The sequence below is a fragment of the Sarcophilus harrisii genome, chromosome 5, assembly GCF_902635505.1.
Source record: "Sarcophilus harrisii chromosome 5, mSarHar1.11, whole genome shotgun sequence".
In the NCBI taxonomy this organism is placed as follows: domain Eukaryota; kingdom Metazoa; phylum Chordata; class Mammalia; order Dasyuromorphia; family Dasyuridae; genus Sarcophilus; species Sarcophilus harrisii.
The window spans coordinates 56,076,048-56,103,575 of NC_045430.1; the positions used below are offsets into that span (position 1 = coordinate 56,076,048).

The 27,528-nt window shown below is 32.2% G+C and overlaps 1 protein-coding gene across 3 annotated transcripts in view; it reads right to left on the reverse strand.

Moving 5' to 3' along the window:
- Positions 1-3,440: 3,440 nt before the first annotated feature.
- The window catches only part of TRHDE (thyrotropin releasing hormone degrading enzyme), a 530,611-nt gene continuing 506,523 nt past the window's right edge, over positions 3,441-27,528 (reverse strand). For 2 of the 3 annotated variants that reach the window (XM_031938822.1, XM_031938820.1), the window contains 4 exons: positions 19,538-19,705; positions 18,665-18,805; positions 15,079-15,160; positions 3,441-4,235 (listed from right to left, as the gene is read on the reverse strand). In XM_031938822.1, the coding sequence (XP_031794682.1) occupies positions 4,092-4,235; positions 15,079-15,160; positions 18,665-18,805; positions 19,538-19,705 (535 nt within the window). In that variant the 3' untranslated portion in view covers positions 3,441-4,091. The remainder of the gene's footprint in view (positions 4,236-15,078; positions 15,161-18,664; positions 18,806-19,537; positions 19,706-27,528) is intronic. The other variant, XM_031938821.1, reaches the window with a different exon arrangement.

Consider the following 27,528-nt stretch of genomic DNA (forward strand, 5'->3'; position numbering starts at 1 on the left):
AAGACTTTTGCAGAGTAATTTGTGACAAAATCACTTTGCAAAAAGGTATATTGAAAAAATGAGATTCCATATGCTACCATCAATCACTTACACTGACATGGTTTGATCATTTCACTCTATACAGTGAGTTATCTGAAGGTACATCATCTAGGAAGATTTCCAATAAGAATGAAGACAGATTGCTAATTATGACAACCAAAATTGTGAGACCACTTCGGCGCTAAGCTACACAAGAAATAAAAAGTGAAAACATTATTCCTAAATTTAATCCCTTTCAAACATCTAGCCACTTCCAAATATTTCCTAATATCTGGATTTTTTTGTGTTTATCAGATCAAATTCATAGCTAACTGATGGAAATTATATATTTTCATTTGAATATGTTTCTATACAAAAAATTCATATGGCATATATTTTAGAATGTTTAATCCTTCCCTCAATGTCTGGCATGCTTTTGAATGAAATGATAATTTTTAAAGTTATACATATTAGATTGTCTAGTATATAAGGAACAAGGTAGTGAAGGAGAAAGAATACTCTAAGATATGTTGGGTTCCAATGCTAGCTTTCTTGATTACTTGTTGATAACATGTTATACATTTGATTTTCACTTTTCTCATCTCTATAATGGGAATTACAATGATATCTGCTCAACTTCTTCCTTAAGTTACTATGAAGATAAAATGAAAGTGTGCCTAAAAATGCTTTAAAAATAAAGCAAGCCATAAAAGTAAGGATTCTTATGACATTTGTAAAGAGAACCTTATGATAATGGGTAAACACAATACAAAATCATAATAGTACATGTATTGCTGCCTCCTGCTAAATTTACCATTTTATGAGTCCCTTAAAAATAAACAAGCAACTATAAATATACAGTTGAGACAGTAACATAGTAGAAGAAGCAGTGGTAGACTCTAAGCATTTTTAAAATTAGGTATTTGTAAAAACTTCAAAATCTCAAAGTAAAATATTTTGATAAAAATCATGTTTTAAGGTGCTTTAGTCCAGAACTATAATTTTTAGCCATGTAAAGAAAACTCCTGGTATGGAAATTGTTTCCACCAAAGAAGGATAGCAAATTGCTTATAAGTGATAATTTTATACTGTCACCTAGGAAACTGGTAAGTAAAGTGGCTTTGCTGGGATCAGAAAGTCAAGAAGTCAGAGGTGAGAATTGAACACAGGTTATATCCATTTCAAAACCAGTCCTCTAACTATTATGTCATGCTACCTCTTTTTAAAACAACTGCATACTTTATTCTCCTTGATAATTCCAGACTTAAGCAACTAAGTTACTCTTCCTTTTTGAAATTAATATATATATATATATATATATATGTATATATATTTTTCACCTGCATCAGGTCATTAAAATAAAGTGAGTCTATAACTTGTAGCCCAAATAGTAAACATTATCAACGTGTTATTTTCATAAAAATGATTTACAAAAAAATTAAAGGGAGAAAAATGAACAAAAATACAATACATATAAATAGAATTTATAAGAATATTTTACAAAAGTTTCCAGGAGTTATAATAAGGTTATTTTATTATTTAGAAAAACACAATGCATTTTAGTGACTGGAAGAAGAAAAAAAGACCCAAAGCCCAATGTAGTTTGAAACAATGAATAGACTAAACTATGAAGAAATGAGGATCATTACTGTCACTACCATACTGCAAAGCAAGAACAATATAAAGTATCGAACAATATGTACAAGTAGGATTTGATATGATACTTGCTCAAGGCCACTAAAATATTTGCAGAGCAGCAAAAATTAATAGAGTAACTAAAAAACCACTCAGCTTTTTTTTTTAAAGGTATTATCAATTATATAAGCTTAGATAAGGGGGAAATGCAAGAACAACCAAGATGTTCACCTATAATATTTTTTTGTTTCAATTTGCCTAGTTTCTTTAACCACTGGTGATAAATATCTGGCATGGGTCCAAGCTTGCTACCAGTATGTTAAGAATGCACATGTTCATACATGGACTTATTGTTCCTGATTAAGTAGTTTGCAAATGCACACAGTAGGGATTGGTAGAGAAGACTCTTTCTGACACCATTTCAATTCAGTTGCTCAGTAACTCAGTTACTTAACAACAGTAACTGAGTTATACCAATTCATGTCAATGAATTGATATTTAGAACCCTTGGCACCAGACATCAAAAGCACACTAATACCATATGTGCCTTCATGCAGAATGTTTAATATTGATATGTATTACATGAATGCACTATTGAGAAATTCAAGGTGAGAGACATCATGCCAAAAGAATGGAATTCGATTTCAGAAGTTAGCTTGTTATATTTCAAATAAATTTATAGCTCTAATTATTAAGATTTACTATTTTACTATTAATATTTATCCTAAAGGTACTGGTACTTGTTTTGATAGTTTGCAAGGAGATTTTGGTAGAGTGGCAACCATCCACAAGAGATTAATTCACAAGTACTTTTTTACAAGCAGTAAACATCATTTCATTTTTATACATAATAGATCTGGACGATAATTGCTAGTGATAGATTTAAATCTAAAATGGGGAGAGTATGGCCAATGGGTATTTCTACAAATCAGAAATAAGATTTCAAATGTTGATATACAATATATTCTGTACTTTCTTGGGCAGCATGGCAAAGATTATGCAAAAGGAAAGCTTTATACAACGACACAAGAAGTCACTTTTCAGCCCTAACAGATGCTACAACTGGTATCAAAGGTCATTAAACACTAATAACTTTGCTGAGGTATGGTTGCTTGATGGAAGATTGGGAGGCCACACACAATACAGGCACTCAGGAAGATTCTAGAATCCTAGAATACTTAGGAAGCATTTATATTGTAGGAAGTGGAACATGAACAAAATAACATAGGGGAAAAAATCATTCTCAGCACTGGATACCATGAATACATCTATGCATATACATTTATGAAATGTAAAGACTGGGAAAAACAACATAAAAAAATTTAGATTTAACAATGTGGATTTTCTTTTCCTTTCTTTTTCTTTTCGTAGAGTGGGGGGAGAGGGAGAGCACTATCCCAAATATTAAACATTCTCTACTTTATGTTATAGCATTTAAGTGAATGAATGACTTGTTGGTACACCTGATTGGGCTTGAGTTTTATGTCTATGCATTGGAATAAGCTTCATCATTCACAAAAATGGCTAAAGAACTCATAGCAGTTTAAGGGAATCATCCTGACTGTTTACTGCCTTAATTACCTAGGAAAGACAGAAGTCTTTTCAAGCAGTTTCAAAATTTGCATAAGTTTTGAAATAGAGAACTGTTCATTGATCTGAAGAGGTTCATTGTTTTCAATGTGTGGAGAATATATATATATATATATATATATATATATATATATATATATATGTATATATACACACACACTATATATATATAAATATATATATATATATATATAGTGCTTTCCACTAGAAACATACAGATATGTATATAGTATCTAAATGCATTCTATATGAACATAGTTTTAACTCAAAGAATGAGTTGGCATCCTGATAATCACTGATAGACAATCTATGTGTTTGGTAATTGGTACCAATCCTGTACATTTCATATCACCCAAGTATTAGAGATTCTATAAAATCCTCTTCTTTTTTCTTCTTTGATGATGACATTGATTGTCATAGATCTTTTTTTGTGCTTTTGCATAATGCCCATCCTGGTGTAACATAAGTTCACATACAAAACTTGGGAAATCTGAAGAAATGCATGCTGGAATTATGGACAGGACCCTATGACCATGCACAAGTTACTCAGAATTATTGTCTTCCACACTGACATCAACATGCACCATATTTGATCCTTTACAGTGAGGGTTGGTAAGCAGCAGCTGCCACTATGATTGCTTCTCAAAGAGGATTTTACCTTTGTAGATAAGGAGGAGCCCCATACAAAATAAAGCCCAAAACAGATAAAAACAAAAACGACCCTTCCTCACCAAACACCCTGCAAATCCGATTTTGTCTTTGCCATTTTAATGTCAAACATTTTCCTTTTGATGTTGCTACTTTCCTCTTCTGATATTTCAAGTTATATTGGCTTTAATGGACACAGACTAGTGCCTGAGAGCTTTTCGTAACCAGTGGAAAAGTTCTTCTTTGTAATATTTTTGCCATCGAACATTGGCTTCCACAGTCTCCACAGCCCGGGAAAAGGATGCATCTGCTACTCCATCGTAGTTCTTTATGAAGCTTTTCAGCTGAAAACATAAGTTTATTTTTAAATAAAAGTTCATTGCTCCCTTTTGTTTTTGTATTACCTAAGTTTCCCCCTATAGCTTTCCTTACATCTCCAAAAAAGCCACAAATATAGAATTTTTTTCCTTAAAGATAAATATTGGGGGGGAGGGGAGAAGGAAGGAAAAGAGGAAATAGTCAGCAAAAACCAATCGATACATAAAGAAAAAAAAAACTTGACAATATATCCTAATATTTAATATCTTCTCATATCGTTTCTTTGGATCCATTGTTATTCTATAATTCTGCAACATTACTTTTCATTAGTTTGGAATAGTTGGAATTATTTTGTAAAGATAATTTTAAATTGTAAATTTGTATGTTGTAAAATGATCTCATGACCAACATATGTAAACCACAAGCTTTTAGGAACTAGAAAGAAAGAATGAAACATGTACCATACTGGACTTGGAGTTAGGGAAGTGTAGGTTCAATTTTTGTTTCACTGTATTCTATAGTGTAATATGGTATAGTATATCAATAGTATATAATATAGTATATCAATTCTTATAGCAATGTGATACCTCACCTACCCTTCTTGGTCTGTGGTTTCTCATCTGTGTGATATGAATGCATAGTTCTGTAGCACTTACTTCTTAAGATTATTGTGAGTTTTTAATGTATATGTATATTAAAGAACCTTGCAAATCATAAAATAGCTTATCACTGGCAGCATTATTAAAATTAAACCTTCACATTCATTACAAAAGCAATCATGATGTACAAAGAAACTAATTTGATTGGGTCCTTGTCCTCAAGTTTCTTGGTTCAGTCACTTTGGGCAAGTCATCTTATTTTCTGAGCCATTTCCTTATCAGTAAAATGGGAAGGAGGATCTTGTCTTATCCCCCTCACAGACAATGTTGTGAGAATCAAGTGAGGAAATGATTGTGAGAGCGCTGAGTAAACTGTAATGGGCTGTACAGATGTAAGATAAAATGTTTGTTAATGGGATGGTACATGACAGCAGACAGAGCCTGTCAACTAGATGTGATGTGATTGGAGTTTGGGAACCTATAAGAAAAGAAAAAAGAAGGAGATAGAACAATGTTTTCTGCTTACATAGCTTTTAATGCACTATTTTTTTTTCCTGAACAATTATGAGAACAGACTATTGAATTCGTCATTGTGATGATTGCAGTAGTTAATGATGATAAAAGACAATATAATCAGGTGGGTTCAGGAGCTAGAAAGCATTCATTGAATTAGGGGAAATAGCCTTAAAAGATTGTGATATTACCTCTTTCTCCTTTCTTCTAGATTGTTTGGAATACACAATGTTTGGTTCTTCTCCTACCTCTCTGACAATTTCTCAGTTTGCTTTGTTGGAATGTCAGTTTGAACTCAATTCAAAATACATTTATTAAGTGACTACTATATGGCAGGGATTGGACTAAGTGCATAGTTATCCAGATCATTCCTATATGTGCTATAGGGTTCTGTTCTGGTTATCCTTCTCTTCTCTCTATACAACTTCACTTGATGCTTTCATCAACTTTGATGGATTCAACTATCACCTCTAGACTTATTTTCAAGTCTATTTACGCAGCCCTAACCTCTCTAAAGATATCCACCTTCATATCTCCAACCACTTATTAAACATCTTCAAAAAGAATATCCAGTAGACATTTAAAACTCAACATTTTAAAAACAGAATTCTTGGTTACTTCTACCTCCTTTATAACTATAGAGGACAACCCTCAGGTTCAAAGCCTAGGAGTCACCCTTGGCTTCTCATTATTTCTAACTCATATATCTAATCTTTTGCCAAGTTCTGTTGATTGTACCTTTGCAACATTTCTCAGATATGTTTCTCTTTCTCTTCTGATATTCACCATCCTGGTGCAGATCCTCATCTGCTCATACCTGTACATTGCAATAGCCTGGTGCTTGGTATGCCTGTTTATCATAAATCTTTTCTAACTCAAATTGGCTTTCAAAATGATTTTCCTAAAGTCTAGGGCCAACCATGCCATCTTCCTACTGGATAAACTCTTGTAACCCCTTCTCTAGGATCACATACAAAATGAACTGCTTGGTGTTCAAAGCATTTAATAACCTATTATTCATTTTTCCTGTCTTCTTAAATCCTCTCTCTCTCTCTCTCTCTCTCTCTCTCTCTCTCTCTCTCTCACACACACACACACACACACACACACATACACCCACACCCTTTGATCCTGGCCTCTTTTCTCTTCCTGAGAGTCCAGTTCTGACTATTTTCAGGGGATTAGAATGTTCTTTCCTTAACTTTACCTCATGGCTTCTCTGGTTTTCATCAAGATTTTATTAAGAATTACCTTCTTAATAAGGTAGTTTTCCTAATCCCACTTACTTCTAGTTCCTTTTCTCTGTTGATTATTTTCTATTTATCCTGACTATAATTTGTACAAATGTGTTTGCATGTTGCCTCCTCTATTAGATTGTGAGCTCTTTGAGAACACGAACTGTTTTTTGCTTTTCTTTACATCCCTAGTCTTATCACAGTGCCTGACAAATAGTAGATGCTTAGTAAAAGCCTACTGACTGACTGTTAGCACTATACTTCAAAGAGATCTAAAGAAGACAAAGTTTCATTCATATACATACATACATACATACATATATATATAAAACAGCTCTTATTAAAATGGGAAAGAACTAATAATTAAGGGAGAATCCATAATTCAGAAATAACTGAACAAATTATTCTAAGTGAATGTAACAGAATACTATTGTGCCATAAGAAATAATGAAATAAGAGGTTTCAGTTAAATTTTGGAAGATTTTTGTGAACTGATGGAAACTGAATAGCCAAGGAAAACAATTTATATGATAACTCTGTAAAAACAAACAATTTTGAAAGACTAAAGAACTCTGACCAATGTAAAGTGTAGAGGGTCACAGTCAGTGGGGAAACTGTGGATAAGGTATAAGACCCTTCAACCCAGAGGGAACCTGCTAACAATGTCTGATTTGGCTTCCCATTTCTCCTAAGGGCTCTCAGCCTTCCTGAGAAGGCAGGGGGTGGTGACAACCTGTGTTGAGATTGAAACAGAGTGATACTAGGTGGAAGAGTGATACCAGGTGGCAAACTATATTACAATAGCATTGTATATAATAATAAATTATAAATTTATTGAAATTTATGGATTCCATTTTTCCACAATCTTCAGGAGTCCTGCCTTATCACTTCTCCACAAGGAAGATATATTTTAATCACCCTAGCATGGGGGCTCTAGAAAGCAGGACACAACAGTAAAGACCAACCATAATTTCAGAAGACCAATGTTTAAATATGCTAGCAATATCCTAATAGAGAAGTGATGCAGTAGGATTACAGACTGAACATATTTTCTTTAGATATTTGTTTTGCTTGACTGACTATTTGTTGCCAGGGTTTTTACCTCCCACCCCCTTATAATATTATAGAAGGGATAGGATAGAGAGAAATTTATATTTTATAAAGGAGTAGCTATGATGCACTAATTGATAGAAGTGAGACTGGAGTCATACATACTGGAAAACAATTTGGAATTATATGAGTTGGTAAACTGTTTATAGCCTTTGACTCATGATTCCATTATTCAGCAAATATCCCCAAGGAAATGAAAAGTAGAAATAAAGTTTTCATGCTTTCTTTCTTTCTTTATTTTTTATTATTTTTATTTTTCTTTCTTTCTTTCTTTATTTATATTATAGCAGGGTGTGTGTGTGTGTGTGTGTGTGTGTGTGTGTGTGATAGCATTATTGGAAACAGAATGAGTGCCCAGGAATAGCTGATAAATTATGGTATGATAAATCATGGTACCATGAGGAACAATGAATATTTATATTCTGAATTCTTTAGAATTCAGAGAAACATGAAAACTTAGTATGAAATGATATAGAGTAGAGAAAAAAGACAAAAGTAGGGGGAAAATATACACAATGACACCAAAATTAGAATTAAGACAACATTAAAGGCATTTGAACTTGGATCAATTTAATGACAAATTCTACTGAATGATTATGACTTAATAAACTGCAGTATATCCCTATTACCTACGGTATCAAATATAAAATCATATTTTCAGCTAAAGCCTCTCATAATTTGACCCTTTGCTTTTTTCCATTCTTTTTTGCTCTTATCCAAGTCTATATACTCTGCATTTCTTTGGCAATGTTCTTTTGCTCTTTGAAAACAAACACTCCATCTCCCAGTTCATTAGCAGTCCTCCATGATTCAAACTCTCCCATCTCATCTCTTCCTCGAACTTCTTTGGCTCCCTTTGAATGTCTGCTAAATCACCTTCTGCAAGGAGCCTTTCCCATGTCATATCCAATTTATCCTGCCCATTATGTTTATATATAATTGCTTGTTTGTTGTCTCCCCATTAAAGTAAAAGGGAGCCTTTTAAAAGTGGGAACTGATTTGGCTTGTCTTTGTATTCCCAGTGCTTTGCATAGAAGACAATTGATGTTAGGGAATTAGGAGAACAACAGATGACAATTTTAAAAAAATAATTTGACAGGTACAGTCACAGTTTTAGTCAATTATATTTAATTCCCTTTATTAAAATGGAAGATATGAAAAGATATCTAAAGATATGAATATGATATTTTAAAAGCATCTATTTTTAAAATACTATAAAATAATTTTTGAAAATTCTGAGCTTTGTAAATCTGAAAAATAATTCTTTCTATTGCTCAAATTAAAGAATTAAATGAAGAGATTCTGAGCAATGGAGTAACGGAAAACGTTTTTAAGATTACATGATAATTTATTTAGATTAATCATTACACTAATCAGATTTCTAAAGAAGCAAACCAAAACATGGTCTGGTTTAGACCAAAAGCTTAAGCATTGACTAAGAAAATAATGTTATAAATTTTGAAGGATTATTAAATTTCAAAGATCATTCATTTGATTATGGAGTAGTGATTATTTAAATATTAAATTCTTGCCTCCCACCACTACTTTTGTAATCCTCTATCACAGTATAATACACCAAAATTAAGAGTTTTTTCTAGTATTTATATTTTGAATATTAATTTTTTCTCTATTTTTATTTATCTATGTTGCTTTTCTATTCCAATCTGTCAAAGTACTGTATACCTTCAACAATATATACACCTTAAGGTTGATATAAGTTCATAAATTCAGAGTTGGAAAGGACCTCAGAGGCCTTTATATCTCCCTCATTTTACAGATGAAGAAATTGAAGCTCATTGTGGTAGTAATCTTCAGAGACAAGATTTTAAGTCAGGTCCTATTACTGACTCTGGCATCTGTCCTCCTTTCACAAAACCACATGCTTCTTCATGTGTTCACCAATGGAAATTTTGCTCAACTGCTCTTTGTTGTAATTAACAAGGGATATTTACTATGGATGGTCACCTCGAGAAACAAATATATTTTTAAAATGTACTTGAGTAATAGGAGTAAAGGTCTAGAAATGGAAGGGTCCTCTAATGCAACCACCTCAATTTTCAGATGAGAGAAATGAGGTCTAAGTAGATTAAATGACTTTCCAAGATTTAAGAGATAGTACATATCAGGGATTTCAACTTCAGTTTTTTTACCGTAGAACCTATCACTGCTCTTTTCATTATATTATGCTAATAGCTAATAATTGTTTTCTATGGAAATGAATAAACCATAAATTTCAGAGATGTGTTTTATTTCCTATCTTAAGTTTCAGCAGATGGGGGCACTACCCAGTGTACCAAAAAGAACAGTGCAGGTTATGATTAAATGATTCTCCAGTCCCAAGATAGCTGACTGCAATTAAAAATACTTTGTTTAAATATAAAGAAAATAGAAGGTAATTTTTAATTAAATTGTTCTTCCTTTTTATTTAAGGATATGAAAGAAACACCTTCAACTTAACTTCCTTTATTTAGAGAGGGGACATATTTCCCCAAAAAAGTACATTTGCTTTCAAAAAACAAATCTTTCAAAGTTGAGAACACATAGAACAGGGATAAAATTGTAAATTTCAAATCAGAGCAATCAGATACTTAGATATATTAGATCAGGGTATGAAGGAATCTAAGTTGGTTTTAGGTAAAAATCAATACATAAGAATTTACTAAGTATTTACTTTATGCTAAGCATTGTGCCAAATATTGAGTATAAAAAAGAAAATGTTAAAAAAAAACACAGTTCCAGTTCTAAGGAAATATATTCCAATGGGAAAGGTGAGATGTATCTATAACTACATCTATATATACATATATATGATATATATACAGAGTAGATCAAAAGGTAAAGTGACAAGACCTGGGGTGGGGGTCAGGAACAACAAGAAAGATTTCTTGCAGAAGGTAGAACTTGAATTGGGTCTTATAAGAAGTCAGTAATTCTAAGTCATATAAGTAAGATGGCAGATTCTTCCAGGAAGGGGGGCTTCATGTGCAATGATGGTACAAAGATAGGAAATGAAGAACCTTTCATATGAAAGACAATAAGTAGAAAAGGAGGGCTATAGTGTAGATTATAAGGAAAGGAGTGATATGTGAAAAGTCTGAAAAAGTAGGAAGAACATGTTGTAAACAGTCATAACTACAAATAGAAGAGTCTACATGTGATCCTTAAAGTAATTTGGAGCCACTGGAGTTTATTGAGGATAAGGATGTAACATAAGTAGTTCTACTTATACTTTAGGAAATTAGCTCTGGCAGTTTTGTAAGGGATAAAGTGGAATGAGGAGTAACTTAAAAGGGTTTATAATAGTATGAGTGAGAAGTGATGAAACCCTAAATAGGACTGGGAGTCTCAAGAGTTTGTTGTTTGTCCTGTGTTCTTGAAGAGAACCGTGACATCAGGGAGGTGATGCCATGACATGCAAATGAAGTGGATTTAAATGAGGGAGAACTGTGGGAAATCACCAATCTCACTTTCTGCTCCAGAACCATCTGAGTTCAGAGGCAAGATAAAGATCAAGATGATTGGAGAGTCCCTTAATCTCAAAAGTAGATAAAAGAGGACACATACAAGAGAGGTTGTATAGAGGTAGAATAGATGATATTTGGCAACAAAGGGGTATATGTAGTGTGAGTAAAGACACGGAGTCAAATAGGACACTGAGGTTATGAATTTGGGTGATTAGGAGAATAGTGGTACCTCCAAAGTAATAGGGTAATTCATAAGAGCAATTGATTTGGGAGGAAAGATAATTTTACTTTTAGATTTATTGGTTCAGTACATAACAGAGAATCGAGACAATATTAGTGGGTATAAAAAATAAAATTATGATAAATTGCAAAGGGATATAGAATGAAGGAGAAATCAGCTAACTCTGAGAAATCAGCTCTTCTAACACGTTAAAGAAACATGATTTATCATATTATCATATTACTCAATTATTTATTGTCATGGAATGAAAGAGTAGAGATATTTGAATTTCCCCTATGTTTGTTTAGCCAATATTTGAAGCTTCTTCCCTAATCCACTTTTACTACTGCCAAGTAAAATTGAATAGTTTGAATTTTCAGAATTGTTCAATTGGAGCTGAGGAAAAAAGAAATGACATGGATAATTCATAAAGAATAATGGAAACAAAGTCACTTTTGATTTGAGAAATTTCTTTTAAATTCAACAATTAAATTGTAAGTCCCCCAAATAAGCCAGTTTTCTTATTTTAAATTTCTAACTCAGTTGTATGTAATAGAGCCAACTGCCAAGTGTTGGCATCAAATCAATTTGTAATTGCCCCAAAGTGTTTATCACAGAACAAATTGTTAATCTCAATTAATAATAACACCCCCCCTTAACACACACAAATAAATCCATTCAGTTTAAAGATTCTGGGAAAAGAACCAAATATCTCTCTTATACCTGCATAATTCTTCTAGAACAATACATTAAAGACCTCCACAACTGCCCCATGAGGTAGATAGTGAAAATATTATTAGTCCCATTTTAGAGATGAGAAAATTGAGGTTCAGGTGTGACTTGTCCTAAATCATATTATTAAACAAAGGAAGTTAGAAGCTTTTTGTTTTCTTTTTTGGCTCTGAACAAACCTACATTCATACAAAATCCAACACATTATTTTATCACTATAAGCATAAATTATATAAACAGTTTTATATATGCCACAAATTATATATGCAATTTATATCTACATCTATATATTTATCTTATCACCTACATACATATTTTAATCTTTATCACTAGTCCATAATAGATTTCACAGATATAAAAGATATCAGAATCTCTGAGAATCTCAAAATTAGAAGTGACTTGAGATCATTGAGTACAACTTTTACTTAAATAAGGATCTTTGCGTACAATACATACAAGTTATCATTATCTATTTGTTAAACATTTATTAAAGGGTTAGATGGGGAAGATCCACAAGACCTGAGGAAGTCCACTTGCTTTTTTGGATAGCTCTAACTATTAGGAAATTTCTCTTTAGGTTAAGCCTAATTTATTTCTTTATAGTTTCTACCCATTGAACCTAGTTTTATTTTCTGGGCACAAGCATATATAAGCTAATCAGTTCTCACATGCTTGTCTCTTTAAAATGCTCAAAGAAATCCATTATTCCTTCACAGAAAGCTATTCTAAATGCCTCTATTTTCTTCAACTAATTCTCATACAGCATGATCCTGATGCCCTTAATTAGTCAGACTGTCCTCCTTTATATACTTTCTAGTTTATCAACATCCTTCTTAAAACATGGTACTCAAAACTTAAATTCAGTACTTCAAATTTGTTGTAACCAAGGCAATACTGAACAGTAGCTTCATCTCCCTAGTTTTGGACAATTTGCTTTCTATGTAGCTTGTTTGCATTAATTTATTCATTTAACACATAGCTTACATATTTAGTGGTGTTGAGAAACTCATATTTGCTAATTCTACCCCCAGATGAGCCAGTTAATTATATGAGAGTTCATATCAATGGATGCTACCCCACAAATATATTGTGCTTTGTCCCCAACCCTGGTTACAAGGAGAAGGACTAAAAAAGGACAAATTGAACAGTTAAATATATCTCTACTACTGAAAATGAAAACTCAGTAAAAATACCAGGCTTGAAGTAAGGAAGACTCATCTTCCTGAGTAAAATCTGGTCCTCAAAATTCACCAGCTAGGTGACTCTAGGCAAGTCATTTAGCCCTGTTTGCCTCAATTTCCTCATCTGTAAAATGGGGTGGAGAAGAAAATGGAAAAATACTTGTTTCTTTGCCAAGAAAATCTCAAACGGGGTCACTGAGACCAAAACAATTGAAACAATTGAACATCAGCAAAAATTAATTGTATTTAAAGTACATTTACCCAGATAGAATAAATAGTAGTAAAATTAATTTTTGAAATGCATCAATTAATGTACTGGATGCTTCTAGTGTTAAAAATTGTATTGATTATTCCAAAAGACTTGTGATATAAAGAGCCATCCACATACGATAGAGACTGAATGTGGATCAAAACATAGTATTTTCTCCTATTGTTGTTTGCTTGTTTTTTTTTTTTCCATTTTCATCTTATTTTTCTTGAGCAGCATTTTTGTACTGATTCTTGATAATTTTAGTATGAGCTTTATAGACAAAATTCTCCTCTTTTTTTTATTATTTGTTGACCTATTATCAGAATGTGTCTTATTTTTGGTGTCTATAAATTTTCATCAGAGGTTTTGGGAATTATGGCTGTTGATTGTAGCTCCTGTATTGACTATCACCTCAGTTATCACTATTAAGCTTTGCTCTGAATCAAGCGTTTTCCTTCCAGTGTAAAAGTGAAGGTGTGAAGTTCCTTAATTGGACACAGGGTCAGTCTACAGGAAAAGCCATTTAAACTCAAACATTAAATTAAATCCTTTTCCCAAGGGTGTAAGCCAGAGCACCAGCATCCTTATAGAGAGCTTGCAGCTCTCTATTCCCAATATTACTCCATGAGAGAGAATGATGAACAAAGATATTAGAATAGGCTACATAGATAAATTATAGTAAAGGAAATAGTAGGAAATAGGTGCTTTAAAAATCTATAAGGCTGAACAATAAGCATGATTTATATTAAATTTTTCATGTTATTGATTCCTAAGATTTTGACATATGCATTTTTAAATATAAAATATAAAATTTAAATATAAACATTAGATCTCAGATTTTATTGGTATGGGGAACTTTCAGGTGAAGAAATTTGTTTTATTGGTCCATATCAGAACCTTCTTCGTAATGTATGGGTCTTCAAGTAGTTCTAATGCCTTGGGAGATGAAATGATTAGTCTAAGGTCCTATATACATACATATATATGACTTGAATTCTGGACTTACTGGCTTCAAGAAAAGCCACTACATTATTTTAGCTCTTATATTTAAATATAAGTACAAAAATTCAATCAAAGCAAACCAATGGTTTGGGCATAATATACACTATAATTTTCTCCTCTTTTGGCACTTGATAAATTGAGATTTTCAGAAGTGTAGTTATTACCAGTGCAGAAGTGTAGTTATTACCAGTGCAACTGGTGTAAATTTGAAACTATCTCTAACTTGGAGTCTTTCTTGCCTTACATTCAAAGATTAGTAATGTAGTTGTGGTCATAAAGTAAACTAGTCTGTAGGATTTGAAATCAGATCTTATTGATTCCAATTCAAGTACTTGATCCACAGTACCTGGATAGAATTAATTTTTAATTTTTTAAAAATTGAAACCATTTTAAGTATTGATGCTTTTCAGATATGAACTTCATAAATAATTATTTGAGAAAACCACTTAAAAACTTTACCTTTTAAAATAGCTTTCTTTCTTTAAAACACACAATAAGAATTAGTCTTCTGAGAAGAACTGGAAGAAAGTTTTAAAAGCAAAAAAAAATTTCAGGATATTTACCTCATTAAGTTCACCTTCTGTATTAAGGAATTCTGTGACTCCAATGATAAGCTTGGAATTCATAAATAAAGCTTCTCCATATCTTCAAGAAAAGGAAATATTTCAACATCAGCAGAGGCAATGATTTAAGAAGTTTCATGAAGAAATTTAATAAATCTGTTAAAGATTTATCCACCTAAATTTCACATCTTCACCCCCAGCTTCTGGCTAATGCCACCAAATATTGGTCAATAACTTTTATTTCTTTGTTTACAGAATCCATAAGATGAAGAGATTCTCACTGACCAGCTTCCAGACATGCAAACATACTTCAAAGGAGACTCCTTGAATTTTGAGTTAAAATTAAACTTGACATGATAAAATGGAAGTTGTACTATGCTGTCAATTCAGTTTTTTTTGTTTTTTTGTTTTTTTTGCTGAGGCAACTGGGGTTAAGTAACTTGCTCATCGATTCAGTTCTTAAAGAGGAAAGCCTTAAAACTTTTGAGCATTTAAGTAGTCCAGCTGCCTGCAATCAGAGCTCAGCTACAGAATGAAAGACCAGTAATGTGTACGATTTTGGAACACAACCTAAGCTTACTATTCTTTAGAGAATATCCTACTCATCTTTACCAGTCTATTTTTGCTAGTAACGGTCTTCAGATTAAAATGTTTGTACTTTCAAAGCAAACTAACCTCCCCTTTATAATTGATGATAACAGTAGCATTTAGCTTTTGGATTTCAAAATAAACTAACACAGTAACTAGAAAGGGATATTTTAATGGGTACATTTCCTTTTCGAACATTTAGTTAGGTTGAACTATTAAGATCTTTGCCAGACAGATTTTTCCTTAAAGTAAGGCATGGTTCTATTTATGTTTGTTCTTCTGACAACCTCTAACCTCTACCTCCATTTCTTAGAATCCCTGGTTTTTTCAAGATTCAGTTCAAATGCTTCTTTCAGTACCCCACCTTGACTTTCACCTTGGCCTACTCTACCTGCTAGAGACTGCCCCTCCAATGTTATCTTCTAACTTCTCTATATGAAGATTATATTTATTTCCATACTTTCTTCTGCCATTTGAAGATAAATTCCCTGAGAACAGGTCCTTTTTATTACAAACCCAGTTTTTACTGCAGTGGACCTGATAAACAGTAAGTACAAAATAAATATCTGTCCATTGATTCTAAAATTTCTTTGTTATGATATCATTTAAATCTCTTATCAAACTTTTTACAAAATTAGAAAAGCTCTGTTTTGTTATGTCAACTAACAAGGTTACAATCCATATGCCAAATGTAAAAGTTATGTGTGTTTTTAAAAGTTATCTATAAATAATATTGTCTTAGAGCCTGGGATCTTTTCAAACTCATCAAAACTATTTTTGAAAAACACAGCAATGTTCAAACTTTGTTATAAAAAGTGTCTGTATACTCTCATTTCCCATGCACTCAGGATAAAATGAAAAATAGTAGTCCATACAGATACCTGGCCCAAAGGAAATCAAAGAGAACCAGTTTAGAGAGTGATAGAGGCAGCTAGGTGGTGAAGTGAGCAGAGTGCCAGCTCAGGGGTCAGGAAAATCTGAGTTCAAATCTAGCTTCAGGTACATATTAGCTGTATGACCCTTGGCAAGACACTTTACCCTGTTTTCCTCAGTTTTCTCTCTATAAAATGAGCTGGAGAAGAAAATGGTTAACCACTCCAGTTTCTCTGCCAAAAAATCCCCTAAAAGGGGTCACAAAAGTCAGATATAACTGAAATGATTGAACAAAAAACAGAGAGTAATTTAACAACTTTTGAAAGGACAGTTTTATATTCTCTTTGCTGGAATCTCATTAATATATGGAGGATAGTTAGGGACATATGTACTTAAGTCTGCACGTATGTAGAATAATAGAAGAAACCTAGAGGAATCAACCCAGGTAAATTTGAAGACAATCAAGAAAATAACTTTTTTTGAGCCCTGGAATAGTCAGTCTTTTCATAGCACCAAATAGCACACAATTTATAAAGAACAGGCATTGAATGGTATTTAATTTGATAGAAAGCTGTTAAAAAGTATTTCCAGGTTCTTATTAATAAAATCATTTATCTACTTTGTATATAAACTAATGCTTTGTATAACACTATCTATGAGGTCCATGCTATAGCCCTGATCATCTCTATAAGTTAAATGCGTCTCATATAAAGATATTTTTTAATGTTCTAGTAGCAAAAATACTCTATGACAGTGTGCTGATGCCTCTGGATTTCCAAATAAAGTTTTTAAATTCATAAAATAAGATTATGAGGAAAACCAGTTTTACTAAAATACTAAATATGTAATAAAATTTATAAATATATAAATTCATATTCATACAATATAAATTTTTATAACTGTATAAATGTAATATATACACATACATACTCAAACACACACATGTGTGTATATATTTAAAAAACAATTTCATGGACCTTGGAAACTGTTTCTTGTAAATTGGTAGGTGGTTGCTCATTTGAAATAATTCTAAATTTCATTAGATATCACTCATTGAATTAAAAAAAAAAGAATTTCCTAGGTACATGGAACTTTTCAACAACTAAAGTTGCTGACCATTCAAGGGTTCTACACTGAAAATGCAGGGAAGAAAAACCTATATTCCAAGAGTATGAATGTTTGTATTTGACATTATGTCCAAGAATGCATTAAGATTAACACATCCTCTTAGAAAAGACCTCTTTTGTTCAAGGGGCTGATAAAGATGTGTTTACATATGAAACTTAGAAGACTTTTTTTTTCTTTAAAGAAAACAACCGTTTCTCTAGACAGTTGTGAGACAATTAAATTGAGGAGAGAAATAATTGCTCTCAGATAATTCTTATCCTTCTATCCAGTATTTATATGCTTGATTAAAAAATTCAATTTTAATGCACCACAGAGATAATCATTGAATTAAATTAATGTTTATTACAAAATATCCAAATTTTAATAAAATCAAACATATACTACTAAAGAAATCTTACCACAAAACAAGGAGTCCCTAGAGGGAATAAAATTGTCTAAAAACCTGACAAATTATGTAGGCTCCCTTAACCACAAAACTATCTATTTTATGTATTACCAGTTAGTGGTAATAATTTTTTTTTCAACATACTTGACAGAAGGTTACAGGATAAGAGTCAGAAAGAACCATGGAGATTATTGAATCCAATTTCCTTTTAGAGTTGAGGAAACTGAAGTAGAGAAAGGTAACGGTCACACCACTGATGTCTGAGATAAATATTGAAGTAGGTTTTCATGACTCCAAGTCTAGCTCTCCAGTGCACTACATACCATATTGCCTCCTGATAAGCTTTCATACATAATTAAAATTTTGTCCAGTTACCATAATATCAACATACTTCCTTTATGTTCAATTGTTTCAGGTATGTCCAACTTAGGGTACTGCAAGTAATTCTAATTTCAAACCTCTTTGAAAGGTAACCCCCAAAGCTCTTCTTGATCCAGCCAGAGGTCCCTTTTTTGGCTTTTGGCAATCTCAGAAAAAGTGGAATTCTCCCTTCATTGTGTGGCACCATTTATATCTTTATTCATGTATGAAAAAGTTATCTTTTGTTTCTACCTGGTATTTAATATCTTCCATTTATCTCTGAAAAACTTCCATGCAAGATCTCTGCCATGTGGATTTCGAGCTACATGGATTATGACATCAATTGCATCTTGGTCCAACACCACCTCAGAATTCAGTGATAGATTCAGAAGCCTTTAAATATAAAATGAGAGTAGGAAGATAAGAAGGAAATGATTCTTAGTTAGTTGATATTTTTTTAATCTGAGACAATATTGTTCTTAAAAAGCATAATTGAATTTGTTATATCCTTCAAAGAAGAATATAGGATCAGGGGTGTCAGATTAACATTGTTTAATAAGAACCAAATTAATTGACTTAAGATTGAATTTTTAAAAAGTTCTAGACCAGAGTGACTAGGCCTGCAGACTTTATGCATGGCATCCTTGAACTACATGATGAACTGTGTTTTTCAGAACCACTCTCTATGCATTGCTATTTATTCAATCATTTCAAATGAAAAAAAAAATGGTTAGTTTCTAAAGTGGAGTCCCTTCTTTTACAATATAAAAACTGTGGCCATAATTGTTTTCTTTAATTCAACTGGCTGATATTTCTTTAATACTTAAAGTCTCCATGATTTTTCATCAAAACTTTTCATAACCTTTCTATCTTTATTTTGGAGAGATGCTGGGTACCAAAAAACAATGGTCAGTTCTCTGATAAGAGCTCACAGAATGTAGCTAGGCTGATACTTGGCTTAAGACACAAGTATAGCTCTCAGTCTTCAAGTTTTCAGGACTATGAGAGGAATCACTCAACTAGAAGATTCCTTGAGGTTCCTTGTTGGCCAGGACATCAGAAAGGGACTTTAGTCAAGAATGCTAATATGACCACACATATATTTAAGGAACTTGAATGACCCACCGATTTAATAAGTTTCTGTCATCACTACAAGTTAAGGCTTCCAATAATATTTTCTTCTCAGATATTGCTGTCATGGAGTGGAATTTCATCCAAATGAACTCCCATACATCTTCATCTAATAGTGAAACTCCCGTACAATAGACGATGTCTCTGACATTAAGAGGTATTCTAAAGAAGTAACACATAGTGGTGTTCAATGAATAAAGTTTTATAAGTCAACTATACAGAAATCTCTTTTTCAGTCATTGTGTAAAATGGAATATATAATCTTTAAAATGAAAGTAACATCAGAATGAAGCCTTCACTAATTTAAGCATGGTGCCAGGGACATAGTACAAGATAGGGACTGGATCTGTGATTTCTTTGTTATAGGGAATTCCCAAGTGAGAAAACTCCTATCAATGCAGGTTGGTACCTTCTCCACTAATTATACTTTTAGAAAGCTACTGGAAAGTAAAGCACTGGAACGTAAACTCCTTGCCAGAGTCACACAGCCAATATATGTTATCAAGTAAAACTTGAATCTAGGACTTCCTGGGTTCAAGACTAGCTCTCATTACATTATTCTGCATTGTCTCTTTATATATAGTAAGTGCTTAATAAATGTCTATTGGTTAATTAGTTAAAAATAATGAGTATTCGAAAATATTTGCTGAATAAATGGGCATATTTTCTTTCCTTAGGTTATTTGTATAATCCTTGGTTTAAGTATCATCTCAAACACTTACTAGCTGAATAACCCTGGGCAAGTCAATTAACTTTTGTTTGCTTCAGTTTTCTCATCTAGAAAACGGGAATAATAATAGCACACACTCACATCCCAATAATGTTGTGAGAATAAAATGAAATATATATTTGAAAAACACCTAGCACATTACTAGCACAGAGGTGTTACATAAATGCTAGCTATTTATATTATCATTATTATTATTGTTCAGCTTATGCACTAACTACTACAAGGCCTTTTCTGCTCCTTTTACTTATTGCCACCCCTTTCCTGTCCCCCCCTTAGTAATATTCTTCCTTCTACTCCTTAAATTACTCTCTATTTACAGCATTCATATTTTATATTGGCATCTCTTTGTATCTGTTGATGCTTCTCTATAGAAAAGAAGTTTCTTGAAGGAACTGTTTTATTTTTGTCTTGAATTATCAGTATTTCCCACAGTGCTTGCACATACACAGATTGCATTGGTATTTTAAATTAATCTTTTAAATTTTAATTAATTGTTAATTAACTTTAATCTTAATTAAATTAATTAAGCAAAAATAATTATTTTTTTCTGCCTCCAATTTTGGAATTATATAAAAACTTCTTTTTAAAATCAGTCAATATGTGAAAAAGCAGTTTAAATGCCTCAAGGAAAATTATAATAACAATTTATATTTGCCACCATCCACAATGGATACACTTCCCAGTGATTCCTCTATCACACATCTAAGAATGACAAGAAACCAGTAGCCAAAAGGATTAGGTGCTTAATTAAGCAAAACTTGAAACTCTCTCAAAAATTGTAGGATAATTCATTCTACAAATAATGTTGCATATAGAATTCTATGGCTCAGTTTATTAATAGATATATTATGAGTAGCAGACCTTTGGATTCTGTGAATGAAGCAGGCAATGTTTTTCTTTACTCTCTCATTGAACCTGCCACTAAATAAAGCCAACTAATTTTAGGATTAGCTATTAAATTATGATGGAGTTGGTGAATTGTTTTACTGGATTATTGTTATTTTAGATATTAGCCAACTGGGTTTTCAATGCTTTTTTGTTTCGTTTTGGTGCCAGCAATTTTTCTTTTAACTGGAATTTTCCTAGATACCTCATAGTAATCAAACTTTTTTTATGAAAGAAAAAAATGCAAAAATATTTTGAAGACTTGTAAAGAAATGCATTTCTGTTTTGTTGAATACTTGCTAACCTATTATTAAAACTTCTTTATTGTATGATTAATAATGAAGAGAAAATACTTTCTCTGAATTAAAGGAAGCTAGTATCCCTTCTGAAAAGCAAAAATTAATTCTGAGATTAAGTCTCCTGCCACTGGTAAAGATCCAGAGAATAGGAGAGGATGACTAGATGCCATCCTCTGGCACCTAGTGACAGTGAAACTGTCTATTTTGGTGTCTGTAGAAGTTTTTGTTGTTGTTTTTGTTCAAACTAAAGTAGAAACAAAACCATGATATTGTGATAGAAAAACTAATAACATTTACACGGCACTTTAATTTGTAAAGCACTTTATGAATATTAACCTCTTATCTTTGTGGCAACTCTGAAGGTAGATGACATTATTATCATTCCTATTTTGTAGATGGGGAAACTGAGGCTAAGAAATTTTAAATGACTTGCCAAGGTTAACCCAGATTGGCAACAGCTGTAGGTGATTTCAACATGGGTTTTGCCTCAGGTACAGTATTCACTGAGCCATATGAATTCACTGAGCCTTGAATTTGTGGACACAATCACAGTCCACAGAATAGTAAAAATACAGAGAATATAACAGTGTCAACTGGGGAACATCCTATCAGGCTTTCTCCAAAAAATGAAAGTTGTATTTCTTTTGTTTTTATAAATAATTCATATAATTGGCAGGGAAAGGGGATAGAAAGAGATAATTTTGTCTTTGTTGTTAGATATGGATTGTGCATTTAGAATTAACCAACAACCTAATATTACATATAAGGAAACTGAGGATGGTAGAAATTAAATAATTTGCTGAAGGTCACAAAGAAGTCATAAAATTAGACTTTTGCTCATTTTCTTTGCTATATTAAGATCTTAAAAGTGGCTTGAGTCCCTGAGCACTTGGGGGGATCATCCCTGACTCACAAAATTCCTGCACTGCTTAAGAAGATATCCAGTCCAACCCATCCAACCTACATCTGAATAAGAATCTCTATGCCACTGTATAGATTTATACCTGAAAAGGATTTTAAAGGTTCATTGAAGTCCCATCAGAAGATAATTTACAAATGAGGAAATGTAGAGTGAGAGAGGTAAAGTAATTTTTTTAGGGTGTCATAATAAAGTGTCCGAGGTGGGATTCAAACCCAAATCTTCCTGATAGAATCAGTATTCCGTTGACTCCACATTGCCTCCAACAACATAATAACAACCTCAAAATAATTAACAGTTTTTTGTACCATATCAAATATATTAATAAAGCATAGATAAAGCACTATTATTATTTCATATAACACTGAAAAAGCTGAATCCTCCCTCCAACACACTGGTGTTCATGACCATACAGCTACCAAATGTTCCTGACTCCATATCCAATTCCCATTCCCACTATTCTCTAAACCTTACCAATATATCCAACAAATGATCATCCACCTTTGCTTAAAAGTAATAACAATATCAATAATAATGATAATAATGTATACAATACTTTAAAGTTTGCAAAATGCTTCACATAAATAAATCATCTCATTTGAAGATATCCTTTAAGAGGATACACATTACCTTACAAACTGTTTATTCCACATTAATTATTAGGAAGTTTTTCCTTATGCCAAACCTAAATTATCCTTTTTGTAGTTTCTACAAAGGTTTCTTGGTCTGTGTCTAAGAAATAAAGACAATAAACTTAAGCTTTCCATACAATATCTTTGATGTCTGATACCATTTTCTCCTCAATCTTTTTTTTTTTTTCTGGTTATATAACTTTGGTTCCTTCAACCAATTTTCGCTTGGAAAGGTTTGAAGACCTTTTACTATCTTGGTTGAAACTCCTCTGGATGTTAGCTAGCTTAACAATATCCTTCCTAAAATGCGGTTCATAAAGAGGAACACAACCATACAAATTTGAATTGACCAAATAGTGTTACTTGTTCCTCCAATAATTTCATTGTGCTGCTCAGCTCAGAGATCCATAATGACTCTGGTTTAACTTTCAGTTCACAAAAACTTTGAGATTTTTGTCAGATCAAACAATCAAGTCATTTATCATACACCTACCTAGGCACTGTGGATATAAAGACAAAGATGTAAAAGTTCCTGACTTCAGGGAGCTTACATTCTATAGTGTAAGATAAAATGTACATATATTTGCCTCTTAACAAAGTACCTAGCACATAGTAAGTATTTAATAATTGCTGATCTGCATATTGTTGTTGTTAAGTCATGTCCCACTCTTTATGGGTTTTCTTTGGCAAAGATTGTTTTGCCATTACTTTATCAAGCTCATTTTACAGATGAAGAAACTGAAGCAAATGGAAATAAGTGACTTACTCAGGGTCACACAGCTAGTAAATGTCTGAGGTGGGATTTGAATTCAGGATTTGATTCCAGGCTCAAATGCTCTATCAACTGTGCTACCTAGCTTCATATACACGTAGATAAAAGAAATATAATTTATTTGATGAAATCAATATCTGAAGAAATCAGGAAAAATTTGAAGTTTTGAAGAAAAGGAAAAATTTTAAGAGTAGCTGTCCAGGCATGAGGACACAGCCTGTACAAAGATGGAAAATGGAATATTGTGTGTGAAGGACAGAGGGAAGGTCAGAATGGATGGAACAGAAACTTTTGAAGGAGTATAAACAATAAGAAAGCTGGAAGGATATTTAGGGTGTACCCAGATTGTTAAAGACTTCATATGCCAGAAAAAAGTTTGTATTGTGTTCTAGATGTAACAGAGAGACACTGGAGTCCGCTGAGCATAGGAGAAACATAGACCTGTGCTTTAGGAATATCATCTTGGCAGATTAATCTATTTATCCATGTCTTCCCATCATATCCTTGTGAAATTGAGTGAATCCAAGTATAAGTTTTGGCACTTAGACTTATTAAATTTTACCTTAATAGATTTGGCTCAATGTTCTATTCTAACAAGATAGATATGGATCTTCATTTTGTCATCTATCATGAAAGTTGGCTGGCTTGGTTTATCATCTCCTGGAAAATTAATAAACCTGCAACTTAAGTCCTTTTCCAAGTCACTGACAAAAATGTTGATATCCCAATAATGACAATGAAATACTTATAAACATTCTACTGGCATTAATATATTTCTCAAAGGAATTATGCATACACAATTTTGCACACCAATGTTCTATGCTGTGAATGTTATCGCTTAAAATAGGGAGCTTTTTTATTCACATTGATTAGAAGATTAATTTACAAAATTAGGCATTTTTTCTTTCTTTGTCTCTCTCAGGTAAATTAAAATCCTTAAAGACCAAATGAAACACTCTCTGTCTGTCTCTCTCCCTCTCTCTTTTAATGCATGAACATCAAAATTGGCATAACCTATGGTAATGAATGGTATAAATGATTCCTATGAGAATCCTACAATTAGCAATGCAGACAGAGGGGTTTCCTCTTTATGGAAATGTAAATTGTTTATGAAAAAGTGAATGTCTTCAAAATCACTTCTCTTTAATTGCTGCTTCAAAAGCTAACCTTTTAATTGATTTTCTCACATTTGGGTGAAAACATTTTTTCTCCCTTATTTAATCACTTAAGTATATTTTATAGGATACAGATGATGCCCAGTAAATAGAGAGGGTCACCACCAGGAAGCCCTTATTGTGATGAATTCATAAGAGGACATGGGTAAAATCTAGCACTGTGGGTGGACAGGGCTAGGATTGTGCTCTCCATCTGTGGAATGGATTCTACCATTGTCAACAATCTTTATTAAGCACTAGATACTGTTGCTAGGTACTGTTCAAAGCTAATGGATGAGTACCATCAACCAATTATAATGATCTTAGCATTGGGCCTGAGATTCCTCACTGTAATATCGCTCTATGTATATAACAGCTCTATGATTCCTTGATTATTTTCATTAGCAATTGTATCAATAATATATTGAAATATTGGTTGAAAATAAATTCAAATATTAAGAATTTAGAGTGGATGAATTTATAAGATGACATGGGTAAAATCTAGCACTATGGATGGACAAGGATGGAATGGTGCTTTCTATCAGTGGAAGGAATACCTAAATGGAGATCTCAACTTCAGTACAGTATTAAATCTTATCCTGCTACGTCTAAACAGTCTGCAACATTTAAGTTTCAGTCCCTAACATATAGGACATTGCAATTTTATAAAATAAAACAACTGCTATTTTATTTCTTTTTTATAAATTAGGTTCATAATTAGGTTCAACTTACTATGAACAATACCTCCCCTTCCTATTTTACGTAGTCATATAAGAAAGCATCTATCAGAATAACAAAATTAACATCTAAAAAACATGCAATTTCATTGTATCATGCCAAATGATTTTTTTTTTTTTACTACTACTGGGATAGATTTAACTTTACCTTACTAGTATCAGGTGAAGACTTATATAGGTGACAGATAAATTCCTTAATAGCACTTTGGGAATGGGACAAAAAGTTAAAAATAAAAAGTAATTCTAAATGCCCATTGACTTTAACAAAAGAAAAAATAGATTACTACTTGCTATTTTTAAAAATCTTATAGAAAAAAAAATAATTTGTTCAATTATGATTAATTGGCATATTAAAAAATCAATAATTTCTAAGAGTTTGAGTTATAGATCTGGATTCTGTCATTGCAAGCAATCTTTATTAAGTGTTAGGTAACTATTGCTAGATACTGTTCAAAGTTAATGACTGAAACTATCAACCAATTACAATGATCTTAAGCAAATCAATCTGGGCTTGAGATTCCTCACTGGAACATTTCTATGTATATAACAACTCTGTGATTCCTTGATTATTTTCATTTGGAATTATATCAATAATATATTGAAACATAGGTCAAAATAATTTCAAAGACTAAGAATTTAGAATTGTCAAATTTCTCATATTCCTTTTTTCTCTATGTCGTCCTTTTCTATCACTTATAGTACTTTTATCATTGACATATTACAATATGTGGTTTTGATCTTAAATTTTCTCATGCTTATTCATTTACTTGAATGAAAGCTAATTCATTATGCATACATATATATATATATATGTGTGTGTGTTTATATATATGTATATAGACGCACACACACATATATGAATAGTCCTTTAACCTTTATCATGCTCAGTTTCTTTATCTGTGACTTGAAGAAAGGATTAGCACTTATATTATAGGGCTGTTGTGAGGATTCAATGAGATAATAAAATGAATAAAATTCCACAAATCCTCAAAGCTCCATTCAGAGTACAATTTTAAGCTATTAAAGTTAGTTGTAATTTTATCAATCCTCTGAATTTTATCCAAACTTTTGAAATAGTATTTATTTTGGATCACTTTTTCCTTGATTAACTTGGACATAACAATATCATCATTCAGTGTAACTAGCCTGCAGAAATTTTCTAGTTATGATTTTTTGATTGGTCTATCACCATAGAAAAAATAACTATAAATGAAAATCATCCTAATGTTTTTAAGTGACTTCTAAATATGGTAGTCAGAAAGAAAGGAAAGCAGAATTGATTCACTGTATATCAAAGTGCTACACTTTAACAGACTATATAGTATCTTCTTCCATAACTAGAATTCTCTTTCTCCTCATCTCTGTTTCCAAGGCTACATGGTTTCCTTCAAGTCTTAGCTAAAATCCAACATTCTGAAGTGTCTTTCCTAGTTTGTTCTAATGTTAACACCTTCCCTCTGAGATTATTTTCAATTTATTCTATATGTGCTTGTGTATTTTGCAATTGTCAACAGTCATTTATATGTATATATGTTTATATATGTATATGTCTATTTGTATGTATGTATGTATTGGGATGTATATATATATGTGTGTGTGTGTGTGTTTATCTTCTGAGAAGTGATCTATAGGCTTCTCTTAACTGTGGAAGGGCCCCATTACACAGTGGTTTATTAGACACAGAAAAAATTGCAGCCCCTCACAAAGTCTTCCTTTTTTTTTTTTAACTTGAAATTTCATTGTATGCTATTCAGAAGTAATGTACCTGTACACTTTGTACATAAATTTATGTATAAATGCAATTGTAAGCCAAGGACAAGTAAATTATTTAGTTTTATATCAATGGTCCCTTATGAA